This window comes from Pleurodeles waltl, chromosome 12 (genome assembly GCF_031143425.1).
Source record: "Pleurodeles waltl isolate 20211129_DDA chromosome 12, aPleWal1.hap1.20221129, whole genome shotgun sequence".
NCBI lineage: Eukaryota > Metazoa > Chordata > Amphibia > Caudata > Salamandridae > Pleurodeles > Pleurodeles waltl.
Window position 1 is genome coordinate 243,932,776 of NC_090451.1, and position 24,589 is coordinate 243,957,364.

Sequence of the window (24,589 nt, forward strand, 5' to 3'; positions counted from 1 at the left end):
ACACTACTTGACCTACTATATCTACTTCACCCCCTTGTGCGGCCAAAGGTGCCAGTGACGCTCCTGGTGGGTGTGGCCCATTGCTGTTATCGCAGGTGCTTACATCTCACAAACACGATCACTCCCTATGCTCCAGCATTGGCTCTGTTGGGCATGCCACGTGGTGTGCTGCTTACGAACAGAGTCGAGCTGGAGTCCTGGCATGCAGCTGGGCTGCATACGCTGGGGGATATATACAGCGTGGGTGCGCTAATCCAATTTGCTACTGGGGAGACATATATGCAGGTTACGGGGCAGGGTAGACACTCAATACGATGGTTTACTGATGCACTCCGTACACACACAGTTCATACCTGTGCCGCACTGTGGGCCAGCTGGGAAGGTGACTTGGCCAAGCCCTGTTCAGATAGAGAGTGGGCTGCGGTATTGAAAAGTCACACTAACATTCTGCGCAACTTTTATTTTTGCCTTATTCAGTTTTATATCTTCCATAGGGCCTATCTCACACCAGCTAAAATTAATCGGTACTTCCACCATTTAGACGCCGCTTGCCCCCGCTGTGCACTAGTGGAGGTGGACTTACTCCATATGTTATGGTCCTGTCATTCGTTGAACCCTCACTGGCGAGGTGTATCAGTACGGCTATTTGAATGCCTGGTGTGCCCGCTGTTGTCCACATGGGAAGCCTGTATTCTAGGCATTTTTCTCCACAGCTAAAAGGCATAAAGCCTCCACAAGATTCCTAGACCTTGGCCCCTTGACGACCAAACGCCTCATTACCAGAAGATCGAAATCCACAGAACCTCCGTCAAAAGAAGTACGGAAAAACTATTTTATGGTATGAGCGGAAGCAGAGAGCAATTTGGGCCAGCGTAAATAACCCCTGGCTGCTGGCTGAGATGCGATGCTAGTCAGGCTGCGTGTGCTGGGACACGAGGCAGGTACGGGAGCTGCAGAGGTGGAAGACATACTGACGGTGACCAGATAAGCTGCTTACGTGCAGGGAACAGCTGCTATGCCTCTAGAGGTGTGCTTGCCCCGCATACATCCCCCTCAGGGAGGAGGGGGCCCCAGGGGATCAAATGGGAGGAAAACCTTGTGGCCGCGCACTATGGGACCTGGATGAGCAGAGCAGATAGAGCTGCGGAGTTGTGGGGTAGGGGCTGGGGGGCGCTGGAAACAGACTCCAATTTTGGTAATTGTTTCTATAGTTTTATTGTTGTATGTACTGTTAATGCTGGATCTTCACTTTTTTATAACGCTGCATGAAACAACTGTCCATCAAGAGGATACCCCACGGTAGTATGAACCTCTGCAAGATGAGCACCCCGGAAGTATGCAGTATATCCTAGAACTGGCACACTACTTCATTGACACTGGACGTGACTCATAGTCATTAATTAAGGCTATGTAATCTGTTAGTTAATGCGCTCAACATACATAAGTTGTACAGGGAGTATTGCTTCCAACCTTTCATACTACAGTGAATGTATGTAAAATGTGCTTGTTTTACATGTCTGAAACACAAATACAAAAATAAAAAGATTTATGCAAAAAAAGTACAAATTATTTTTATAGATTGGTGTTGTATTTCTTTATTGAGTGTGTGTCTCACTGGCTATGTGTTTGCATACATGCTTAGCACTACCTTCTGATATGCCTAACTGCTCGCCCACACTACCACAAAATAGAACATTTGGGGTGCCATTTGTGCCTCTGCCCACACTACCACAAAAGAGAACATTTGGGGTGCCATTTGTGCCTCTGTAGTTCATTTGGGGTTTGCCTAGACTCTTTGCACAGTGTATCTCTTCTTTGTCCATTATTTAAAGACCCAGCTTCCTACAGTGATGTGCATCTTTAAGACGCACGTGACATTCAACACAGATATGATTTGAAAGTGATATGTTCAAAGAAACCAGTTCAGACCTCGGTTTGGAAATGTTTGTAACACTTAGTATAGGTCTGTGTCAACTGTGAGAGACTCATAGCTGCAGTATTAGCATAACTGTTTATATGTCATTACTTACGTTTAGAGAAAGCACATATACATCTTCCTCAGTGTATTCAAGCTCAGTTTTAGCCAATGCAAGATGAATCACTAATTTGTTTAGCTAATATTTAATAAAAGAATTGACATGTTTTTTATTAGTTTTGTGACTATTTTCTGTTCTGCTATCTTTTTCCCTTTGGCAGGTGGAGATGCATCCATTATACCAATGATAGAGCAGGAGGACCAGCCGTGCCAGGCAGTTACATCTGAGAAACTGTTGAAGCAAGGAAAATCAACTCATAACAACATTGATCGTGTGACTACTGTTTGTAACAAAAGAGAACTGCGGGACATGACACATGGCGGTTTAAGCAAGAGAGTGAGACGTGATGGAGATGATGCCAGTGACAAAATAGAATGGGATACTGAGGTCATAATGAAAGAAGCAGCTATCTTTCTGCCGCTGTCTAGTGACAGAAGCTACCATGAGCTTCCTGCCACTGGGGAAGGTGCAAATGTCAGAACTTGGGGTGCACACTTGGGACAAGAATCCACCATGGTAGTTGCTGATGAAGGAGCAGACACTCTACATTCCATCCCTGATGTAGCAGTGGAGTATGTACCTCCAACACTCAGAGAAGAAGCGACCCCTGCCCCTACAATCACGTCTGAAGGAAATTTGCATTTAGTCACTATTAGAGAAAGAGTTAATTGTTCCTCTGGAGAGCAGCTAACGTTAGCACGCTCTGCACCTCAGGGCAGTCTAAATGCTGCAGAATGTTTTACCACTGGTTCCACATGTGGAGCTAAGGTGGTGGATGTCTATAGAACTGGTGCAAAGTGTGTGCTCGGTGAACTCCAAGACAGCCTTGATCCGGGGCTGGACTATCATCTTGTGGGTTTACTGCGAGTGAAGCCAGGCCGTGGTGATAGGACATGCTCTATGTCTTGCAGTGATAAAATGTCTCGCTGGAATGTTCTTGGCTGCCAAGGAGCCCTCCTTATGCACTTCCTGCAGCAGCCTCTGTATTTTTCAGCATTTGTGATAGGAAAGTGTCCTTACAGCCAAGATGCCATGGAAAGAGCTCTTATCACAAGGTAAAGTAGTTACCAACATCTTATGATATGACAGAGCATTAAACGGAGACACAGTCACCTGCATACGTTATGTTCCGGTCATCTTTGGTATGTAGAACTAGCTGACTAGATTGTTCAGTGTTTACGTCTGCTTTTTATTGAATTGTCTGTGTCTTTATCCCAGATTTAGGATAAACACTTATCACAGTGTGCCCCAGTCACACCTCCTCTTTAAAGAATAATCTATCATCTATTCTAATTGTTAAATAATACCATCCTTTCATCCAGTCTAACTTCTTGCTCACATCATGCCCTGCTCCAATATAGCCTGTCACTTGATTAGAGGGTGGTGATGGTGTTGGTATCAGCTGAGATATCCAGCTCTGTACCTACTGCAGACACTACTGCTTTCTGTTCCGAGCTAATGAATCATATTGACATAGCCTTTTAAGTCAGCCATGTATTGTCTTAATCCGTTGCCCTCCCATTTACCCTATACCAGCCAATGTTGTGTACCTGATTCATACAAATCGTTGACCTCATTTGTTTGACAGTTGTTCAGTTCTTACTGGTGGAATTGAGGCTATTATTGACTTACTTTTAGGATGGGTGAAATGTAATGGTTTCTTTTGTTTCCGTCTAGGTGCCAGCACATCCAATCCCTACCTGATGGCTTCAAAGTTCAGTCCACTGTGTTAATACTGCAGTCAGGTTTACAATTCCCACATAGCCGCCTTGCAGTCATTCCGGTGCACGATGCAAGTAAAGGGAAACTTGTTCCTAGTGGTGCAGGTGAGTCCTCTGACACTACCAACGCTAATTCTTTGTCTATCAGTAACAAGGTGAGGAATGTGGGCATCATCCTGGACTCTGCCATGATCAAGAATAAGCACCAAAGAAATCTGACTAAAAGCTGCTTCTGTCATCTGAGGCATGTCCAGCAAGTTCTCTGTTTAGAAGCATGTTAACAGATTTCATTCAATCAACAAAGCTTTCATACCTGTAAACAATACCTTTTTAGTTAAAAAGGAACTCAAGTTTTGGTTTACTTGCCACTTTCAGGAGTAATAAAGTCAGTGAAGGGGTAACTTACGACCCTTTGTGCATGCAGTTAAGTTTCTACATCAGAGTAGTAACAAGTTTCACAGCTTTGGATGTTTCATAGATTGATATGCTTGAATCAATATCTGTGGTCAAGCAGAGAATCCTTGGTCAGAAATATTAAAACAGCAGTGAGAAAATGCAATCATTTAACATTGTATTATGTACAGCATACTCGACAGCACCTTTATAGTTCAGATTCTCTACCATACATCGAGCCTAGGGGTAATCCTCCAAAGCTTTATTTTTAATGGAGATCCGTCTCATAGCGGGTGCAGGGCCAAGGGAATATTTATTCACCTAGTATTACGTTTGAAATACTTATGCTGCAATGGCTGGCAAGGTGACTGTGTCCCTTTTTAGGTAGCACTTTCTAATAAGTTTAGCTGTTTGTAGGCAAGAGACCTTTTGTTTCTATTATGAGTGGGCTTTAGCTCTGCCATTGCTCAGGATTTGATGGCTGCCTTGCTTACCTCAGTTTTAATTGAATGATTTATGTTGTTCCAATGCTGATGTCAAGGCCCTGTATTACAGTGCAAGAGGAACTATTATCTCTCCCTCTTTCTCTTTGCTTTCTTGTCACCCTCCTCCTTTCCCATCCAATTGCTCCCTTTATTTAAAATGTGGCCTCCCCCATCACACTCTTGCCTCCACTCATGTTCTGTTAATACTGCAGCAAGCTATTTTTAAGAATGTGTGCGCACATGGGGTTCATGCTGGGATGACTTTTCGTATTCTCACAGTGGCCTGCTGCGGGAAAGAAGAGTGTTGGGAAACTCAGTAGGCTTTGTCAAAGGCTGGACCCATTTACTTTACATTGCTTCTTAATCCCGATCAGACCCTCCTAACAGCCCCCATGTGTAGTGTACCCACTTTCAGTACTTAATCCTAATACTCTAAGAATGTGAAATTACTAAGTCCTTCTCACTAAAACTCACAGGGGTAGAGGGAAAAAAATGGGTTCTCTTCCAGGGGATCCTCATCAACAGTCATAAACATTGAATATTCCCGCCCTCATGCGGGGACCCCAGAGCATACATAAAATACACACATGCATAAGTATGAAATATACACGAAAAATATATAGCATTTTTAGTAGACAATTTTCATACCAAACTCATGTATACATGTGTACAACAGCAATGCAGACTATATTGATAAACAGGCTAAAATGCTTTATTTCTATGGTTTTTTTTTTTTGGGGGGGGGGTTGTTTACTCAAAACAGTCTCTTTCAAATTTACAAGAAGAAAAAACTTTCCAAAGCCCCATAGCTCCATAGCTGGGCCCAGGGAAAGAAGCAGTAGCAACACCAGTGAAAAAAGAGAAAAAACTACATTGAAAACAATGGAGCATTATTAGCCAATAGGCTGCATGCAGGTTAACACAGCAGAACCACAAAATTTGGCACCGTGCCTTTAAGACCCTGAGCACCTCCAGTATCCCATCATGCCTCAGGGGTGAAGGAGAGGTGAGAGTTGGTTCACAGTTAGGTCAGTTATTTTTTCCGGCTTCTTCTGAGAGGATCCTGGAGCATTGAGCGCTCAATTTTTCTGAGTTTTTCACAGAAAAATATTTAAAAACAGCATTTTGTCTATCTTCACTCAACGTTTTACACCTTTGTCTGAGTCAAGGGATTTTTTCCTGACTGGAAAATGCCTTCTCGTTTTGTGAAGTGCCCTTCCTGTGGGAAGAAGGCCCAGTCTATTCCACACTCTCTCTGTATTGTGTTTGCCTCAGAGCCACTGCCCTGACACCTGCAGACACTGCAAGAACATGTCAAAAAGGACTCTGAAGGACAGAGAGAAAATCAGGCTTCATGGTCTTCATGAGAGGCAGAAGACATTGTCCTCTTCACTTCCCAGGCAGCCAACAAGCCATTCTCAGGAGAGGCAGGCTAGATCGACGTCAGGTGGTAGGAAGGTGCCTGTCTGTTCCCCGTCGACGTCATCGCTGCCACCATCGCATCGTCACAGATCGGCGTCAACGGCGACCCGACCGACGTCGATGGATACGACGTCGAAGGTACATAGCCATCATAAGGGCAGATCTCCGTCTACGGCAACCCACCGATCGACGTCGAGCCAGCACCGCCGTGCTCATTCGCCGTTGAAGGCCTCACATCCCTCGACGGCACGGAAGACGGCGTTGAGATCTCCTCAACGGTGAGAGCAGAGACTTCCGTCGTCAGCGGCCCATCACTCGACGGCGAGGCACACGGCGTCGAGCACATCGCGTTCAAGGGACCACCGGTCACCGTTGAGGCGCTCGACGTCGAGACCTGAGCAGTCCACGGTACTCCCTTCGACGTCGGTACATCTTTCGACGTCGACACAGGTGCGGCCTATCTCGCAAGGAGAAGTGTGCCGGTTACCACCGACTGATAAGGACATCACTCCAACAAGTCCAGTGGTCTCCATAAGGGGTGGATCGTTGAGGCGGTCGAGAGCCGCTTCGTCTGGGCACGTCTCGCCCATAAACCTATCGCCAAGGTGGTTGGAGAGTCTTAATAAAACGCCTACTTCTCCAGACTCTCAATACTCTCGAATGTACTCACCGTCAGCTTCTCTCCCGAGGACACCATCGCCAACAGGGCACACAGAACGGGCTCGTTCTGCGTCTCGCCAGTCTGCCACTAGGCCTCGGCGCACTACAACAAGATCTAGGAGCAGGTCACGCTCCCAGAGAAGATCAAGATCGCGCCGTCACAGAAGGTCTCCTTCTTGGTCCACATCGTCGGGGTCTTCAGTAAGAGGGTACTCCCGACTCTAACGGATTCTCCACCAGCTAGAGTTTCCCCGGTGGACGACATCACAACTTTCAACGAGGTGCTTCTCAGGGGAGCACTAAAGCTGAATATTGAGGTCCCAGAGCCTTCAACCTCCTCGTCGGTAATCTTTGAAACCCTGCAACACAGGGCGGTTTCAAAGAAATTGTTACTGCTGGTGCCTGGTCTTCTACAACCAACCATGGAGACTTTTTTAACACCAGCAAACCTCCGTTCAGCTCCCGCTAGGATCTTAAAGAAATACAAGGCACCTGATCAAGATCCTTTGTTTCTCAGGGCTGATCCACCACCAGACTCAGTTATATTGGCTGCAGCCCGTAAGACACATTCAGGGGGTCATTCTGACCCCTGCGGGCGGCGGTCGCCGCCCGCCTGGCGGGAACCGCCATTTGGCCGCTCTGCGGTCAAAAGACCGCTGCAGCCATTCCAACCTTCCCGCTGGGCCGGCGGGCGCAAACATTGTTAGCGCCCGCCGGCCCAGCGGGAAGGGGGCCTGCAACACTGAAGCCGGCTCCGAATAGAGCCGGCGGTGTTGCAGGTGTGCGACGGGTGCAGTTGCACCCGTCGCGCTTTTCACTGTCTGCTAGGCAGACAGCGAAAAGCAGGCTGGGGCCCTGTTAGGGGGCCCCTAGACACCCGTTACCGCCAGCCTCTTCCTGGCGGTGTAAACCGCCAGAAACAGGCTGGCGGTAAGGGGGTCAGAATCCCCATGGCGGCGCTGCTTGCAGCGCCGCCATGGCGGATTCGCCCAGCCGGGGGAAATCCGGCAGGAAACCGCCGGACCCGGTTTTCTGACCGCGGCTTTACCGCCGCGGTCAGAATGGGCAGGGAAGCACCGCCAGCCTGTTGGTGGTGCTTCCGTCATTCGCGGCCCTGGCGGTCTTTGACCGCCAGGGTCAGAATGACCCCCTCAGTGGCGTCATCCTCTACGGTTCCACCGGACTAGGAGAGTAGACACCTGGACTCTCTGGGAAGGAAGATGTGTGGCACGGCGGCGTCAATAATGAAGGTCTCCAGCGCCTCCGCACTCCTAGGTAGATACGATGGGTCACTCTGGGACTCACTGAGCAGGTTTGCAGAAAAGCTGCCTAGAGAGGACAGGCAGGATTTTCAGGAGATCCTTCAGGAAGGAAGTCTGGTGTCCAATCAGATCATCAGTGCGGCAGCAGATGGTGCAGACTTGGCAGCACATGGTTACACGCATGGGGTTTGTGCGAGAAGATCTTCCTTGCTAAGACTCACAGGATTAAAACAGGAAGCGCAGCAGCGTATCTTGAATCTTCCGTTTAACGGAAACTCGCTGTTTGGGACCCACACGGATGAGGAGATGGCGCGTATGAAGGCGGAGGTTGACACCATGAGGGCAGTGGGCCTCGAGAGGAGGAAAGACTTCAGGCGAAGGTACAGGCCTTACGACAGGTGCCCGTTACAACAGAGGGTTCAAACCCCTCATTGGTCCCAGAGACCACAACAGAAACAAGGGCGTCCCCTCTTCCAGTCTCGTAAAGCCACAAGAGACCGAGGTTCAAGCAGACCTCAGCAGTCTGCCCCCAAGCCCCCGCAAAACAATGAGGATTCGCTTTCCTTAACACCGTACACCACTCCGGTTGGGGGAAGTATCACAGCGTTCATTCACGAGTGGCATGGCATAACAAAAGACAAATGGGTGCTGAACATTGTAGAGAGTGGATACTCCCTTCTTTTCCGGCAACCTCCTCCTCACTTGCCACCAACCAAATCCAGTCCTGCTCACATGAGCTTATTATGCAAAGAGATTCATACTCTGTTACCGAAAAAAGCAATAGAAAAGGTTCCAGTCACACAAAGAGGAAAGGGGGTGTATTCCCGCTATTTTCTAGTAGCAAAGAAGGTCGGGAAGGAGCTTTCAGACCGATTCTAGACTTGAGGCTGCTGAACAAATACATAAAGAAACAAAAGTTCAGGATGCTGGCTCTCCACCAGATTTTCCCTCAACTGCATCGAGGAAACTGGATGTGCTCCATAGATCTGCAAGATGTGTATTTTCATATCCTGATCATTCCCAAACTTCGGAAATTCCTACGATTTGTGATAGCCTCCCAACACTGTCAGTTCAAGGTGCTCCCTTTTGGCCTAAAATCTGCCCCTTACGCATTCTCCGAATGCGTAGCAACGGTAGCGGCGCATTTAAGGAAGCAGAAAATCTTCATTTATCCATACCTAGATGACTGGCTACTGAAAGCCCCCTCTCCGGAACAGGTGAAAAACCATCTGGACATTGTGCTCAGTGTTTTCCGATCTCTAGGTCTACAAGTCAACTTCCAAAAGTCCACCCTCATCCCAATACAAACCCTCCACTACCTGGGAGCAATACTGAATACAGAGCTCGAAAGAGTGTATCCTTCGGAGGAGCGACTGTTATCAATAAGGAGGAAGTGTCAAGACCTTCTGGGTTCCCCCGCGCCTAATGCCCGTCAGTTGACATCTCTGTTGGGCTCCATGGCTTCTTGCATTTTCATTGTTCCGAACTCCAGATTGCATATGAGGCCTCTCCAAGAGGCTCTGGAGGAAAACTGGAATCAACACACAGGCCACTGGGAGGACAGAATGCTTCTTCCGGTAGGAGCGCGACAATCATTACGATGGTGGATGCACAGACATCACCTGTCAGTGGGAGTTCCTTTTCATCAGCCAATCCCGTCTGACACTCTGGTAACGGATGCGTCGCTTCAGGGCTGGGGAGTTCATCTGGGTTCCCTTCAAGCTCAGGGCTTGTGGTCCAACAAAGAAAGGGCATACCATATCAACCTGCTGGAGCTCAGAGTGGTTCATCTGGCTCTGATGTCATTTGCTCCATCGATTCAGGGAAAATCTCTCCTGGTACAAACGGACAATACGACGACAATGTATTATCTGAACAAGCAAGGAGGGACGAGATCCCTCCCCCTGTCTCAGGAATCTCAGGCCATTTGGCATTGGCTCATAGCGAGGGGAATGTCTCTTACAGCAATTCACCTCCCAGGGCAGCAAAACGTGGAGGCGGACTTTCTAAGCAGAACCCTCGAGGACGCCCACGATTGGGTTCTTCACGACGAGGTCGCCGAAGACATCTTCGTTCAATGGGGTCGGCCTCAGTTAGATCTCTTCGCAGACGAGATAAACAAGAAATGCCCAGACTTCGCGTCCAGGTTCTACCATCCGGGGTCTCGAGGGAATGCCCTGTTGATCGACTGGTCAGGGATATTTCTCTACACCTTTCCATCGATTCCCCTCATACCAGCTGTGATAAACAAACTCTACAGATCCAGCACCAGAATGATTCTCATAGCCCCGCAATGGCCTCGTCAGTTCTGGTACACAGATCTCCTCAACCTATCAGAACAACCGCACAAGAGGCTGCCGTGCAGACCGGATCTCCTTTGCAGGCTGGGAGGCAGGATACTTCACCCCAACCTTCCCTCTCTGAGCTTGACGGCATGGCTCCTGAATTCCTTCAGTATGGGCATCTAGGGCTCTCGCAGGAATGCATGAACATCTTAAAGGAGTCCAGACGGCTTCCACGCGGCGCTCTTAAGCGTTCAAGTGGAAGAGATTCTACATATGGTGTTGTCAGCAGGTTCAGAATCCTATTCTGGCTCAGGAGGATGTCATATTGTCTTACCTGCTCCATCTGGAGAAATCGGGTCTGCAAGTGTAATCTATTAAGGTACATTTATCTGCCATTACAGCCTATCGTAAGTCACCTTCTCAGGAATCCTTTTTTACAAGACCAGTAGTCAAGGATTTCTTAGAAGGTTTGATGAAGGTTTTTCCACCCATTCGAAAACCCTCGCCTCCATGGGAACTAAACATAGTATTATCTAGACTCATGGTCCCTCCTTTCGAGCCTATCCACAAAGCTTCTTTACAACACCTTACGTGGAAGACAGCTTTTCTTGTAGCCATTACTTCGGCGAGGAGGGTCAGTGAAATTCAGGCTTTGTCCTCCAAGGAACTGTACACGGTTTTCCATGAAAATAGAGCGGTTCTACGAACTCATCATTCTTACTGAAGGTGGTGTCGGATTTTCACATTAATCAGACTATTTCACTACCAACTTTTTTCCCCAATCCGAATACTCCGGCAGAGAAAGCTTTGCACTCTCTGGATTTGAAAAGAGTGCTAAAAATTTTACTTGGATAAGACCAAATTGATTAGACGATCTCACCACCTATTTGTAAATTACGGTCATATGAGAACAGGCGATGCAGCCTCGAAACGAACCATATCTAGATGGATAGTTTCATGTATTGTTACTGCATATCAATTGGCTAACAAACAGTTATTGGCTAGGCCTAAGGCTCATTCGACAAGAGGAAAAGCGGCTACTGCTGCCCTCCTTAATAATGTTCCGATCCCTGAAATCTGTAAGGCTGCTACCTGGAAGTCTGTACATACATTTACTAGGCATTACTGTTTGGACTCAGATGCCAGAGCAGACGCTCAAGTTGGGCAAGTGTCTCTGAGAAATTTGTTGGCATAGTGTATATCTTTTCCTGCACTTCTATTAAACAGTCCGCAGAGATAACGGATGGGCTTGCTAATCTATTCAATGTTTATGACTATTGCTGAGGATCCACTGGAAGAGAAGGATAAATTACTTACCTGTAAATCCTAGTTCTCTTCCAGGGGTATCCTCCTCAAAGTCATAAACAACCACCCTCCTCTCCGGACGCAAGTCTCCTAGAAGTGCAGGACAGACCATCTCTCTAATCTGTTGGATACGTTGTCACCGTAAAAAAGTACTGACCTAACTGTGAACCAACTGTCACCTCTCCTTCACCCCTGAGGCATGGTGGGATACTGGAGGTGCTCAGGGTCTTAAAAGCACGGTGCCAAATTTTGTGGTTCTGCTGTGTTAACCTGCATGCAGCCTATTGGCTAATAATGCTCCATTGTTTTCAATGTAGTTTTTTCTCTTTTTTCACTGGTGTTGCTACTGCTTCTCTCCCTGGGCCCAGCTATGGGGCTTTGGAAAGTTTTTTCTTCTTGTACATTTGAAAGGGACTGTTTTGAAAAAAAAGAAAGAAAAAAAAAGCTCAATAGAAATAAAGCATTTTAGCCTGTTTATCAATATAGTTGCATTGCTGTTGTACACATGTATACATGAGTTTGGTATGAAAATTGTCTACTAAAAATGCGATATATTTTTCGTGTATATTTCATACTTATACGTGTGTGTATTTTATGTATGCTCCGGGGTCCCCGCACGAGGGCAGGAATATTCAATGTTTATGACTTTGATGAGGATACCCCTGGAAGAGAACTAGGATTTACAGGTAAGTAACTTATCCTTCTATCCTCAACGAAGCTCACTTCTAAGGTCAAAAGCGAGGGCGCAGTGCACCACCATGTGAACCCCTTAAAAGCATTACAAAAGAAAGCATGTCGAGCTGGCGACCAAGGTGATGACCCAGAGCACACTCAGGGCCTGATTCTAACTTTGGAGGACGGTGTTAAACCGTCCCAAAAGTGGCGGATATACCACCTACCGTATTACGAGTCCATTATATCCTATGGAACTCGTAATACGGTAGGTGGTATATCCGCCACTTTTGGGACGGTTTAACACCGTCCTCCAAAGTTAGAATCAGGCCCTCAGTCTTCCTCTGAGAAAAGTCTGCTGTTTACAGCAGTAAACCCTCTATATCTTTATCAAAACCTGGTTGCAGGTTTTCCACAATGGTTTTGTCAATCAACCGTGTTGACAGCAACATTTTTGATGGCTGGTTCATAAACAGATTCCTCACTAAATACCCTTTCTTTGGCTGATGCATTTTTATTAGCATCCCCTTGTTCCTGTCAGTGAGAAATTAATTGATCACAGCCTCACCTATGATTGCACATTCATCAATGACCTTGTTGACAAGTGCTCAAATGAAACATTCACCGTCAGTGGCTAAGCACACTTGCTCCATCAAGAGCATCAATGACAGATGATGTTGACAAGAACAGTGATATAAGTTGCGTAGATTCATTTGGCGATAGCATGCTTGTGAACAACAACCTTTTGGCTGTAGAGATGAAATGAAATGAAATGAAGTGGAAGGGGACAGGCGGACGGTCACATTGAGTATGTGGGGTTTTCCTTTGTTAATCCTGAAGCCCAATACCAGTTCAATGTCATTTAATACCTGCACCTGTGCTGAAAAAGTCTCAAAGGGGTTGGTCAAAGTAAGGAGTAAGTCATCAGCAGACAGGTTTATCTTATCGGATTGCTCCCCGAATGGTATAACCAAGATCTCCAGCAATTGCCTGATCTTTATAGCCAGTGGTTCTACACCAAAATGCTTGTAGTGGGACTAGACCCTGTTCTTCCTGGCCTGATTAGTCCGGACCTGTGCAGCTTCATTCGCAACTGATAAGGAACTGACAACATTTGGCGCCTAGCTCATCTGGTCGAAAAAGCTCATAGGCACAGCATAGCGGTTGTGCTGTTCCCCCTTGATGTGAAGAACGCATTCAACTTGGTTAGCAGGACCTTTCTCAGCATGGTTCTGGACAAAATACACCTTTGTAAATTTTAATAAAAGCATGGCTGAATATACCTTTCCCATGGCAGTCATCTGCGTCAGTAGTCAGTACACCAATCCAATTAATCTTGCAAGGAGCCCATCTCCCCTCCCTCTTGGCCTGATGGCTGAGTCCTGAGGCAGAGGCGTATAGTTTACCATTCTGGGCGAAGCTTGGTGTGGTCTGACATACGTCCCTGAGCAGAATCCTCAGTCTCTCATTCCTGGGGCAAATCATATGTAGCATTGTTTTCGATTCCATTGAACAAGAAGACCAAATTTATGTCCTAATTGGTCATTGACATTGCACTCTTTGCAGAAGTCCATGACTGGCCTGAAGTCTCTGCTCTTCCTAATAGTGACCGTGTATAGGTTTGGAAGATTTGGATGGTGGAATCTCACAATAAAAACTCAGCCTTCCTCCTAGCTACTTGCATGATTTTTTTCTTGTCTTCAAAGAGGCGTAAATGTGAGCGAATGTCAGGGTAGCTCTCTGGTTGATTTATGTTGAAGAGTACTCTTTGGGCACCCCTAACAGCCTGGGGGTGTTCCTTGGGAAAGCCCATATTGTCATCTCCTCCCACTCCTCTGAGGGTACCTGACATGCGTATTTTGTTGACATGCTTCTATTTTCCAAATCCTCCTGTTTCGTTTGTAGGTTTATATTGTTCCTCTAGTGCTTGCACTCTGCGCCACAGCATCCCCTCTGTTGTATACCCAGTTCAGTGAATTCTTTGCAGAATTCCTGAAGGCAAGTTTTAAAGTCTGTTTTAATGGCAACAGCTTAAGAGCAGATTTCAGACAGGAAGCAGTCCTTATAGTTCTGGGCTATAGGGGGTTTATTTGTACCCACCATTCCCATGCAGAGGGTCATCCTGCCTTTTGGCCCTGTCCCCTGCTGCAGATTGGCCCCACATATCGGCCACTGATCCCTCCTGAGGTTTGCCCCTCATCATGTTGTAGCAGCAGTGAGGGCCAGTATTTGGAGTCAGTCTAGAGGAGAACAGCGGTGGTGGGGGATAGGTTAAGTTGGAGTTGTAGCTGGCCAGTCAGGAGCTTTGTCAGGTGCGCAGCATGACTGATGCCAGTTGTAGTCAGTGAGACATCTGCTAAGTTTAGCATAGGGGTGCTAATTAGCCTTCAGCTGTACCCAGCCAGGGGTCAAGCTGTAATTCAAGTGCATGACCAGCATGGTATTGATGGGGTAAGATCACGCCGTTTGGTGGGTATGTGGTTTCAAACATCTGCACATAACTGAGAAGGGCTCTTTGGTTCTGTATGCCCGGAGGGGATAAGGGCTCCACTAACAGCTTTATTTCAGGTGGTTGGCCTGCCCTGGATCTTCAATCTAAAGTCATCCCTTTCCCTGATTGCATGAAAGGAGCGGGGTCCTCAGTGAGCTGTACCACAGCACGCCAGTGCTGAAGCAGCGCTCCCATTATGTGGGGTGCTTCTGGCCTGTCAGTGGCCTCTTGCAGTGCAAATAAAGCATTGTTTGAAAGACCCCTACTCTCATTAGTGTAACAGCAGTGTGCCAGTCCCCTCTGCAGGCTTGGACTGCAACCGGGCCTCAAAAAACATAATCACAATCTTTGTCTGGGTGACCTCTGAAAGTTGCTAAATGAACCAGAGTTCAACCACATGGTAGCTATGGCACAGAAAAGAGAGGCTTAATTTAGGGCAATGCATAAATATTTATGCATTACCAAATCAAGTATGAAATTGAAATGCAAAACATCAAAGTTCCCAAAACAAATTAGAAAATGGAGTAACATTTAAAAAACAGAATGACAAAAATCCAATAATGGGTTCGGAAGATATGAATTTTTAAAGTTTAAAGTAGGAATTGCACCAAGAAGCACAAAGTGCCAATGATATTCAATGGTCGAGATAGACTGAGACCTAGGTGCAATTTGACGCTGAAGGTGATCGAGCTTTGGTCTGATACACCTACCAGGTTTGTTCTAGTCAAAGATTTTACCTTCCGACTTTACTCATTTGAGTTCCTTTCCACGACAGGGGTACACTTCTAAAGCCCCGTAAAAGCTCAGGGGAGTCTTTTAGAAACTCACTGATTGTCAGGCAGAGTACAACCAGCGGGGTCCAGACCAGGTCCATTTGCCACGAATCAGCTGTACGGTTGCAGGAAAAGGCCTTTTGCTGCTGATTGTCTCCCTGTTTCTCAGCCTTATCAACCTTGGGATCCACTTCTTTGTCTTGGGTACAAGAGGGAGAGCAGGTTGATACTTCTAGGCTATTCTCAGGTCTTAGACAGCGCAGTCAGCCACCTTTTGATTATCCACAGTCCAGGAGTGTTTTGAAGTGGGCACCTGAATGTGCCTCATTTATACCTGGTACGAACCAGTGGGTGAAAATGACTCCTGGGTGCACCCTGGCCAATAAGGTAAAAGTTCATTCCCAGGGCCATCCCTACCCTCTTTGAGCATTTTCAAGATAGCAAATGTCTTCAGCCACACTAAACTTGGGATCTGAGGGTGGAGGATGTATGTGGGAGTGTACTATAATAATGCTAGAGTCCTCCCACATCTAACACCAAAATCCAGTTTGAATCATTCACAGTTCCCATAATAAACCCAGAGACCAAAGTCTGGTATAACCAACACTAGGATTTCAGCAGACAAACAGTGGATTCGCAAGAATTATTTTGGCATCCTTTGTTTGCCCTTTGAAATGTGCCCCAAGTGTTGTACGTAAAATTCCAGCAAACCTGTCAAGCAGGATCTGATGTTCAAGCAGAATTTGACACTGTGATGTCAAAATATGGCTTACTATTATTGGAGCCTGCCTCGATGGGGAGTTATAGAAGTGTTTAAGAATAGTAAAAATAGTTGTTTACTTATTTATCTGTTTCCTAAACAAAATTAACATGATTAAATGGAATGATGTAACCTAGGGCCATATGTAGGAAAGCTTTTTCCCATAGACACAGAATGGGTAAAATCCTTTGGTACATCTGGCCCCTAGTGTTTTCTGATGGAAGAGTCAGCCTTGCTACTGTGAAAATAACTTTTTGGGATTTTTTCACTGTAAGTACATGTTTAACATTACATTCCTGCACGTCTTACTTTTAAATACCATGCATCCCGCTTAATGGGCAATGAGGCCTACATAGGGCCAACTTATAAATATTTCATAGGAAGGTTTTTACCTGGTAAGAGTTTTTTTTTTTTTTGATAAGTCGAATTTGCAGTCTAAAACTGCAACAGTCAGGCTACAAATGGTAGGCCTGCAGTCAAGTTTGCACTGTCACTGCACTAGGTGGCACAGTGGACGCTGGGTTCTGCAGCCCACTAGTGGCATTTAACTCAACGGCCCTGGTTACACTTTGTACCGTATGCTAGGGACTTATAGGGAAGTTGAATATACCAGTTAGGGGAATGCCACTTTCATCTGGCTTAAAGGGGGAGCACATGCACTTTATAACGCGTTAGCAGGGGTAAAGGGCACCCAGATCTAGAGCTAGCAAAAATATGGAGTCCAGGGAAAGTGGAAAAATTAGAGTGGCCCTGCAGTAAGGGTAGCTCTCCTATAGCTATGCCTTGTTTCTCTTTTGTCCTTTCTATGCCACTGATAAACCTTTCATAAACTTGTGAGCGCAACCTCAGCCACAATTAAGGTGCTGCCAGTTACCCAGGTCCTCCACAATGCTGACCATTTGCTCACACTAATTGAAGCCTCTTCTCCACTGGCATCTTGTCTTTAGGGCCCAGTCTCTGGCTGAAGTGAAGTTGTTTAATGTTATTATCATTTTATTATTGGTCATTTTCCCAGGGCACCTGCTTCACCAACACAGTTTAGAGGACTGTTAACCCAAGTCCTACACTTAATTAATTTAATCTGTTAGGGGAAGCACTTGTTCTCAGTCTTTTAGAGAATTTCAATTCCCTATGGGATCTGGACAGTTCTCCAGAACAAAATGTATAATCTAATATTGCTGACGTGTTCTCTGAGAAATGAGTGGCTTAAGAAAGAACATAATTTAACTTAACAAGTAGAGATTTTAGGGCACTGGGTGGACTGTGCTAGAATGAGAAGCAGTGTGATCCCTCCCCATTTGTGATTTAAACTTGTGCATTTTCATAATTTACATCATACATACATTGAGAGAGTGGTATTTACGGCGTCCGAGATCGCCTGAAGGCTCACTTGTTCCATCTCTTGTTCCCTGTCTGGTGTCACCTTCGAGTCCAGTAAGACCACCAAGTTGATATGTGCCTCGTGATCCAGTACCTGAAGTAGTCCCTTTGACTCCAGTTCTTCCTCAACCTCCTTGACAGGACCAAGAGTATCCGGTTTCCCCAATTTCTAATTCAGATCCTTCCAGCTTCCTAAATGCAGCATCTGTTGCCCTCCCTTGTGCAGCTCCAGCTGTTTCTGCTGCCTTAAGCAAACTGAGAGCCTGCTTGACTCTCAGTTCGAGGCCCAACTCCACCCGCATGCTCCTGCCTGCGCCTCATCCCTGGTGTCCTAGTGGGCATCTGCAAGTAAGTATCTTCTGTCTCTCCTTACTCCTGCCTTTTACTTCTGCCTTCACTTTTGTCCTTTACTCTTTATTCTATGCCTGGCTTTTATTCCTTTTTTCTCCCCTTGTCTCTTTCCCGCGTTATGCCCTGCGCCGCTACTGCCCTTGCAGCCCGCCCCCTTCCCCCTTGAAGCACTTTTCCTGCCCTCCCGCTTCCCAGCTGACCGGACCCCCGCCTCCCTCCCTTTCTTAATGGCAGACGCTGCTCAGTGAGAGGGCGCCTCCTCTGACCTCCTGGTCAGCATCTGTTACCCTCCCCTGTGCAGCTTCACCTGTTGCAGCTGCTGCAGGCTCTGCCTTGAGCGAACTGAGAGCCTGCTTGACTCTCAGTTTGAAGCCCACCTACACTCGCAGGCTCCAGCCGTCACCTCATCCCTGGTGGCCTAGTGGCCATCTGCAAGTAAGTATCTTTTGTCTCTTTTTACTCCTGCCTTTTACTTCTTTCTCTACTTCTGTCCTTTACTCTTTATTCTCTGACTGTCTTTTATTCATTTTATTCTCCCCTTGTCTCTATACCCCCTTGCCGCTGCTGCCCCTGTGGTCCTGCCCCCCTCCCCCATGCGAAGCGCTTTTCCTGCCCTCCCAGCTGACTGTTCTCCCCCCTCCCTCCCTCCCCTTCTTAATGGCAGCCGCACTGCTGGCACGCCGAAGGCAAGCCCATCTGTACCCGACAGCGCCCAGCGCCACGGACCCTGGTTCTCGCCTCATCCGCCAGTGCGACTACAGCACTCTACGCACCCTGAACCTGGTAAGATCCTCAGCCTGCCACCTAGCCAACCCCAGGAACACTCATGGACCTTTTTCATGCCGCACCTGCTCCAGCACCCTCCAAGGACCACCATAGGATCCTGTATGAAGCATGGATGGCCACCTCAAGTGCATGCATACTCCTCAACACACGCTCCCTCGTCAAGCACACAGTAGATGTCTGGGACGTCCTCGACTCAACAGCCCCGGACATCGCCATCTTCACAGAGACATGGATCACCGCCGCACCATTCATCGCCATGGTCATCCCGGACAACTACAAAATCATTCACAAGGACTGAGCCAACTGGCCTGGAGGAGGCATTGCCATAGTCTACAAGAACAACCTCTGCCTGACAACCACTGAGTCGCAGTCTCAGTCAACCCACGAGAACCTACACTTCCAGATTCAGACCAACCCAAACACCTCCCTCCATGGCACCCTCATCTACAAGCTGCCCAGACCCGACCCCAGTTCTGCGAAAACAACGCAAACCTCGTCGCCGCTCACCTCCTCTGACTAAATCCTACTCGGCGACCTCAGCTTCCACCTTGATACCCACGATGATCCCAACACCACAGACCTTCTGGACAATTTCACAACTCTTGGTCTCAAGCAACTCATCAATGTGTCCCCATCTACAGAGCCAGACACATACTCAACCCCGTTTTCTCAGCAGGGAACAACATCACAATCTCCCACACCTCGAACACCATTGGACCGACCACAAGTGCTTCCCATTTACCTTCCCAAAGAAAACCCCATGCCACTACGCCCCCGTCCCCTCAGCAAACACTGGAGCAAAGTTACAGAAGCACAACTCACCAACTCTCTCAAACACTCCCTCCCACCGGACGCAGATGAAGCCGCACGCAATCTACATCGCTGGTTATCAGATTGCACCGACAATGTAGCCCCCCCCCCCTAAAGAAAACAGCAGGAAATCGACAGAGCAAAACACTTAAATGGTTTACGACAGACCTACAGGAATCCAAGCTCTCGTGCAGACGACTGGAATGGAAATGGAGAATCAGCAAATCAACTGCAGACCGCAAGGTTTACAAGAATGCAGTCACCATGCACCACCAGAACATCAGACCTGACAAAAAGGCTGCCTTTCAAACACACCTCAACACCAGCACTCACAACAGCAAAGAGCTCTTTGCCATTGTCAAAGAATTCACAGACCCCGGGAGACACACCTCATCCATCCCTCCCTCCCAAGACCTCTGCAATGACCTTGCCACCTTCTTTCACTGAATAATACAGTAAATCTACGAAGGCTCCAGGAACCAAAACCAGCCAGCATCGGTCACCACCACGGACCTAGCACCTCCCCAGATCCTGAACTGCTGACCCCCCCATCACCAAAGAGGACACTCATTCCACTCGGAAGCACCCTCGGATCCAGGCCCTCATCACATCTTCAACGTGGCCAGAGCCACCATAGCATTGGAGCTCTGCCGAACCATCATCCGATCCTTTGAGACCACCACCTTCCCCTCAGACTGGAAGCACGCTGAGATCAACCCACTACTCAAGAAACCCACCACTGACTCAAGGGAGCTGAAAACTACAGACTAATCTCTCTGTTCTCTTACCCAGCCAAGGTAACGGAGAAAGCCATCAACCAGCATCTCACCGAATTCCTCGAGACACACCATATCCTAGACACATCCCAATCCGAATTCAGAAGCAACCACAGCACTGAAACCGCACTCTTAGCAGCCACCGACGACATACGCATCTTACTGGACTGTGGAGGCATGGCCACACTCCTCTTCTCCGGCCTCCCCACTGCATTTGACACTGTCTCCCACTCCACCCTCTGCAACAGACTACGCAACACCAGCATTTGAGATCAAGCACTGGATTGGATCAGGTCCTTCCTCACCGGAAGAACACAGAGGCCCTCATTCTGACCTTGGCGGTCTTTTCGCAAGACCGCCGAGTTACCGCCGCGGTGAAGACCGCCGACCGCGGCGGTATGCCGCTGTGTGCATTCCGACCGCTGGGAGCGTTCCGCCGGAAAACCGCCAGCAGCCACACTGGCGGTCGGCGGGAAAGTGGAGACTGGTCAACCTCCACCGCCACGCCAGCAGAACACCGCCCACAGAATTAAGACCCACATTTCTGTGTGGCGGTCTTCTGTTGGCGGTCTTCTGTTGGCGGTCACCTCCCCATGGCTCCTGTCGCCTCCCGGAGGACCAACGCACAAGGTAAGTTGATCGTCCGTGAGGGGAGGGGGTGGGGGGTGTTGTGTGATGTGTGCGTGCATGGGGGTGTGCGTGTGAGTGTGTAGCGGGGGTGTGTGAGTGCGTGCATGCGGGCGGGGGGTGCTGCTGTGCCTATGGGCAATGTGTGTAGTTCGGCGGGTGCGCATGTCGGCATGTATGTGTGCGGGTATGTGTCCCCGTTGTGTATGTGTGTGTGTAGGGGGTGTGTATATGTGCATGTTGGGGGTGTGTGCATGTCGGGGTGCGTGTATGTGCATGTCGGGGTGGGGGTGGGGAGGGGGTTCGTACCACCTCTGGGGGGTGGCAGGGGGGTGGAGGGTGTGGGGGGTGGACTCGGGGGGTCAGTGGGGGGTGGGGGAGACCCCTATCAGTGCCAGGGAAGGAATTCCCTGGCCCCGATAGTGCCTACCGCCATGGTTCGCATGGCGGTTCCCGACCGCCAGAAACCGCGGCGGTAAGCAGGGTCATGATACCGTTGGCGGTCTTGGGTCGACCGCCGGGCCGGAGTGCGCAGACTCCAGCCCGTCGGTCATGACCGCCGTGGCGGTCGGAGTGGGGAAGTGGCGGTCGATCGCGGCGGTGACCCCCAGACCCCCAACATGCACATATACACACCCCCTACACACACACATACACAACGGGGACACATACCCGCACACATACATGCCGACATGCGCACCCGCCGAACTACACACATTGCCCATAGGCACAGCAGCACCCCCCGCCCGCATGCACGCACTCACACACCCCCTCTACACACTCACACGCACACCCCCATGCACGCACACATCACACAACACCCCCCCACCCCCTCCCCTCACGGACGATCAACTTACCTTGTGTGTTGGTCCTCCGGGAGGCGACAGGAGCCATGGGGAGGTGACCGCCAACAGAAGACCGCCAACAGAAGACCGCCACACAGAAATGTGGGTCGTAATTCTGTGGCCGGTGTTCTGCTGGCGTGGCGGTGGAGGTTGACCAGTCTCCACTTTCCCGCCGACCGCCAGTGTGGCTGCTGGCGGTTTTCCGGCGGAACGCTCCCAGCGGTCGGAATGCACACAGCGGCATACCCCCGCGGTCGGCGGTCTTCACCGCGGCGGTAACTCGGCGGTCTTGCGAAAAGACCGCCAAGGTCAGAATGAGGGCCATAGTATTCTACACCGATGACACCCAACTGATCCTCTTCCTGTCAGAGGACTCTGCAATGGGCAAGAGAAATTTTCACAATGGGATGGGAGCAGTCGCTTCCTGGAAGTCAGCTGCCTCAAACTCAGCTCAGACAAGAGAAAGATCCTCATAATCAGCTACACCCCTTCTGCCTGGAACGACTCTTGGTGGCCCACCGCTCTGGGAAACGGCCTCTCCCCCCCGGATAGCACACGCAACCTGGGCATCATCCAGGACTCCTCTCTATCCATGACCCACCAAGTCAATGCCGTCTCTTTGTCATGCTTCCACACACCTCCGACTCTGGAAGATTTTCAAGTGGATACCCGCCAACACGAGGAAGTCAGTCACCCACACACTCGTCACTAGCAAACTGGACAACGGCAATGCACTCATGCCGGCATCACCAAGAAACTTCAGTCAAGACTACAAAGAATCCAGAATGCAGCTGCCAGACTCATCCTGAACATTCCCCAACACAGCCACATCTCCCATCTCAGAGACCTACACTGGCTCCAAGTTAACAAGGGCATCACATACAAGCACCTGATTGACACCTACCCACCGCCTCGCCTTACCATACCCATCTGGTATCTCTGTTCTTCCCAGCTCGCCCAGGCAGCAGTCCCCAAGATCCGGAAAAGCACAGCAGGAGGAAGATCCTTCTCCTACCTAGCAGCCCGGACATAGAACACTCTACCTCTCAAGCTCAGGCAGACAGCATCACTGAAGCAGTTCCGGAAGACCTGGCTCTTCGACTGAGCAGCACACCCATAAACAGCACCTTGAGACCCTATGGGTGATTAGCCGTGCTCTACAAATCTCTGATTGATTGACTGATCTAGTGTGCCTGTGAGCCCCATGGGTACGATGTTCTATTCTCTGGAGGGGCTTCCAGGCGCCATATCAGCAGGCTCATTTCCTGTGTTACATGCCGATGGCCCAGGTACCATGACTTTCGCCGGCGCCGAGGAAGGTAACTCCATTGCCGATTGAAACTCTGCAGGAGTCAGCAGCGCTGCTTGCTCCCTCACCGACGTCAGAAGATTCCATGCTGGTGTCGCATCATTTAACTCCAGTTTCTTTAGATTCTGCAGCTCAGGTGTTAAAGTCTCCGTCCCTGAATCAATCTTCACCGACACCGCTGCTGGAGCCGAGGCATGGATCCCGTAGGGAGGTTCAACGCCTTATAGAGGATGAGCATATTTGTGCACTCAGCAGGATCCTGACCTGTGACAAAGTGAAATTCCTGCCCATGATCCTGATTTTGAAGGACTGAATGTTGCAGGTGGCTTAGACGCTTCTCCAAAATGAGAATTGTTGTCTCCAAAGGGTTTGCCTCCACCTGAAATTACGTCATACCATGCAGTGATAAGAAAGGCTACAGAAATGTTGGAGTTGCCCTTTCCTACACTAGAACATAAGTCTAATTTGTTGACAGAAATACTTCATTCAATTTCTTCTGTGTCAGAACCACTATTGCCTTTTAATGGGGCCTTGACCCAACATTTCTTAGACATTTGGCAAAAACTTTGTCGACTTTGGCAGATGATATAAGACTGCTCCAGGGGATCCTGTGCTTGTGAGTAGTTATCTTGAAAGTCTGATGATTCAGGCTTCCTGTTTTTAGAAGTTGGCCCCAGGGTCCTACCAACTTCTTCAGCCGACAGGGAGTCTAAAAAGATGGAGCAATCCACAAAGAAGGTATTTTCTTCGGGGCGTATCGCTTTAAAATCTGCCAGCTCCATGTGTGTATCTTTTGGGCTGTGATATTCATACCTTGATGGTTTCTGCCAGGGCTGTGGTTCCAAAGCTGCCAAGTGATGTTCAGGGACACTTTGCAGAACTCTTGTATGATGGCCTGGCGGCAGCGAGACAAGTTATGCAGTTGGGCCTGGATACAGCTGTTTCGGGGCTAGGGCAAAGTAAACCTCAATTGCTACAAGAAGGCATGCCTGGTTAAGTGGACCTGGATTTTCACCTGATGTGCAAGCCACTTTAATGGATTTGCCTTTCGATTGTGCAAGACTGTTTGGCGCCAAGGCTCATTCTGCCCTGGAAAGGTTCAAAGACAGCAAAGCATAGGCGAGATCTTTACGACTTCAAACTCATCCTAGAGACAGGGCGTGGTAAAGGCAGACAACGAGGAGCCACCCATCAGCCTTCCTCCTCCTCTTCTTCCTTTGTCAACATTACAGGACAGCAGCCCTAGTTACTTTCACCTTCTTAGAGCATGCTTTGCCAGTAGGAGGAAGACTGTCCCATTTTCTACTACAGTGGAGGCTCATAACATCGGACCTGTTGGTTTAGAGTATAGTAGAAAATAGGTACGCTCTACCCTTCAAGGAATTCGTCCCAATCTTTCCCTCCCCAGCAAGTTTTTTTTTTTAAATCAGAAGACCATCT

At 48.5% G+C, this 24,589-nt stretch overlaps 1 protein-coding gene across 2 annotated transcripts in view; it reads left to right on the forward strand.

The window, feature by feature from the left end:
* The window catches only part of ADAT1 (adenosine deaminase tRNA specific 1), a 250,049-nt gene that overhangs the window by 66,290 nt on the left and 159,170 nt on the right, over window positions 1-24,589 (forward strand). For both annotated transcript variants that reach the window (XM_069217496.1, XM_069217497.1), the window contains 2 exons: window positions 2,197-3,091; window positions 3,714-3,862. In XM_069217496.1, coding sequence (XP_069073597.1) covers window positions 2,197-3,091; window positions 3,714-3,862 — 1,044 coding nt within the window. The remainder of the gene's footprint in view (window positions 1-2,196; window positions 3,092-3,713; window positions 3,863-24,589) is intronic.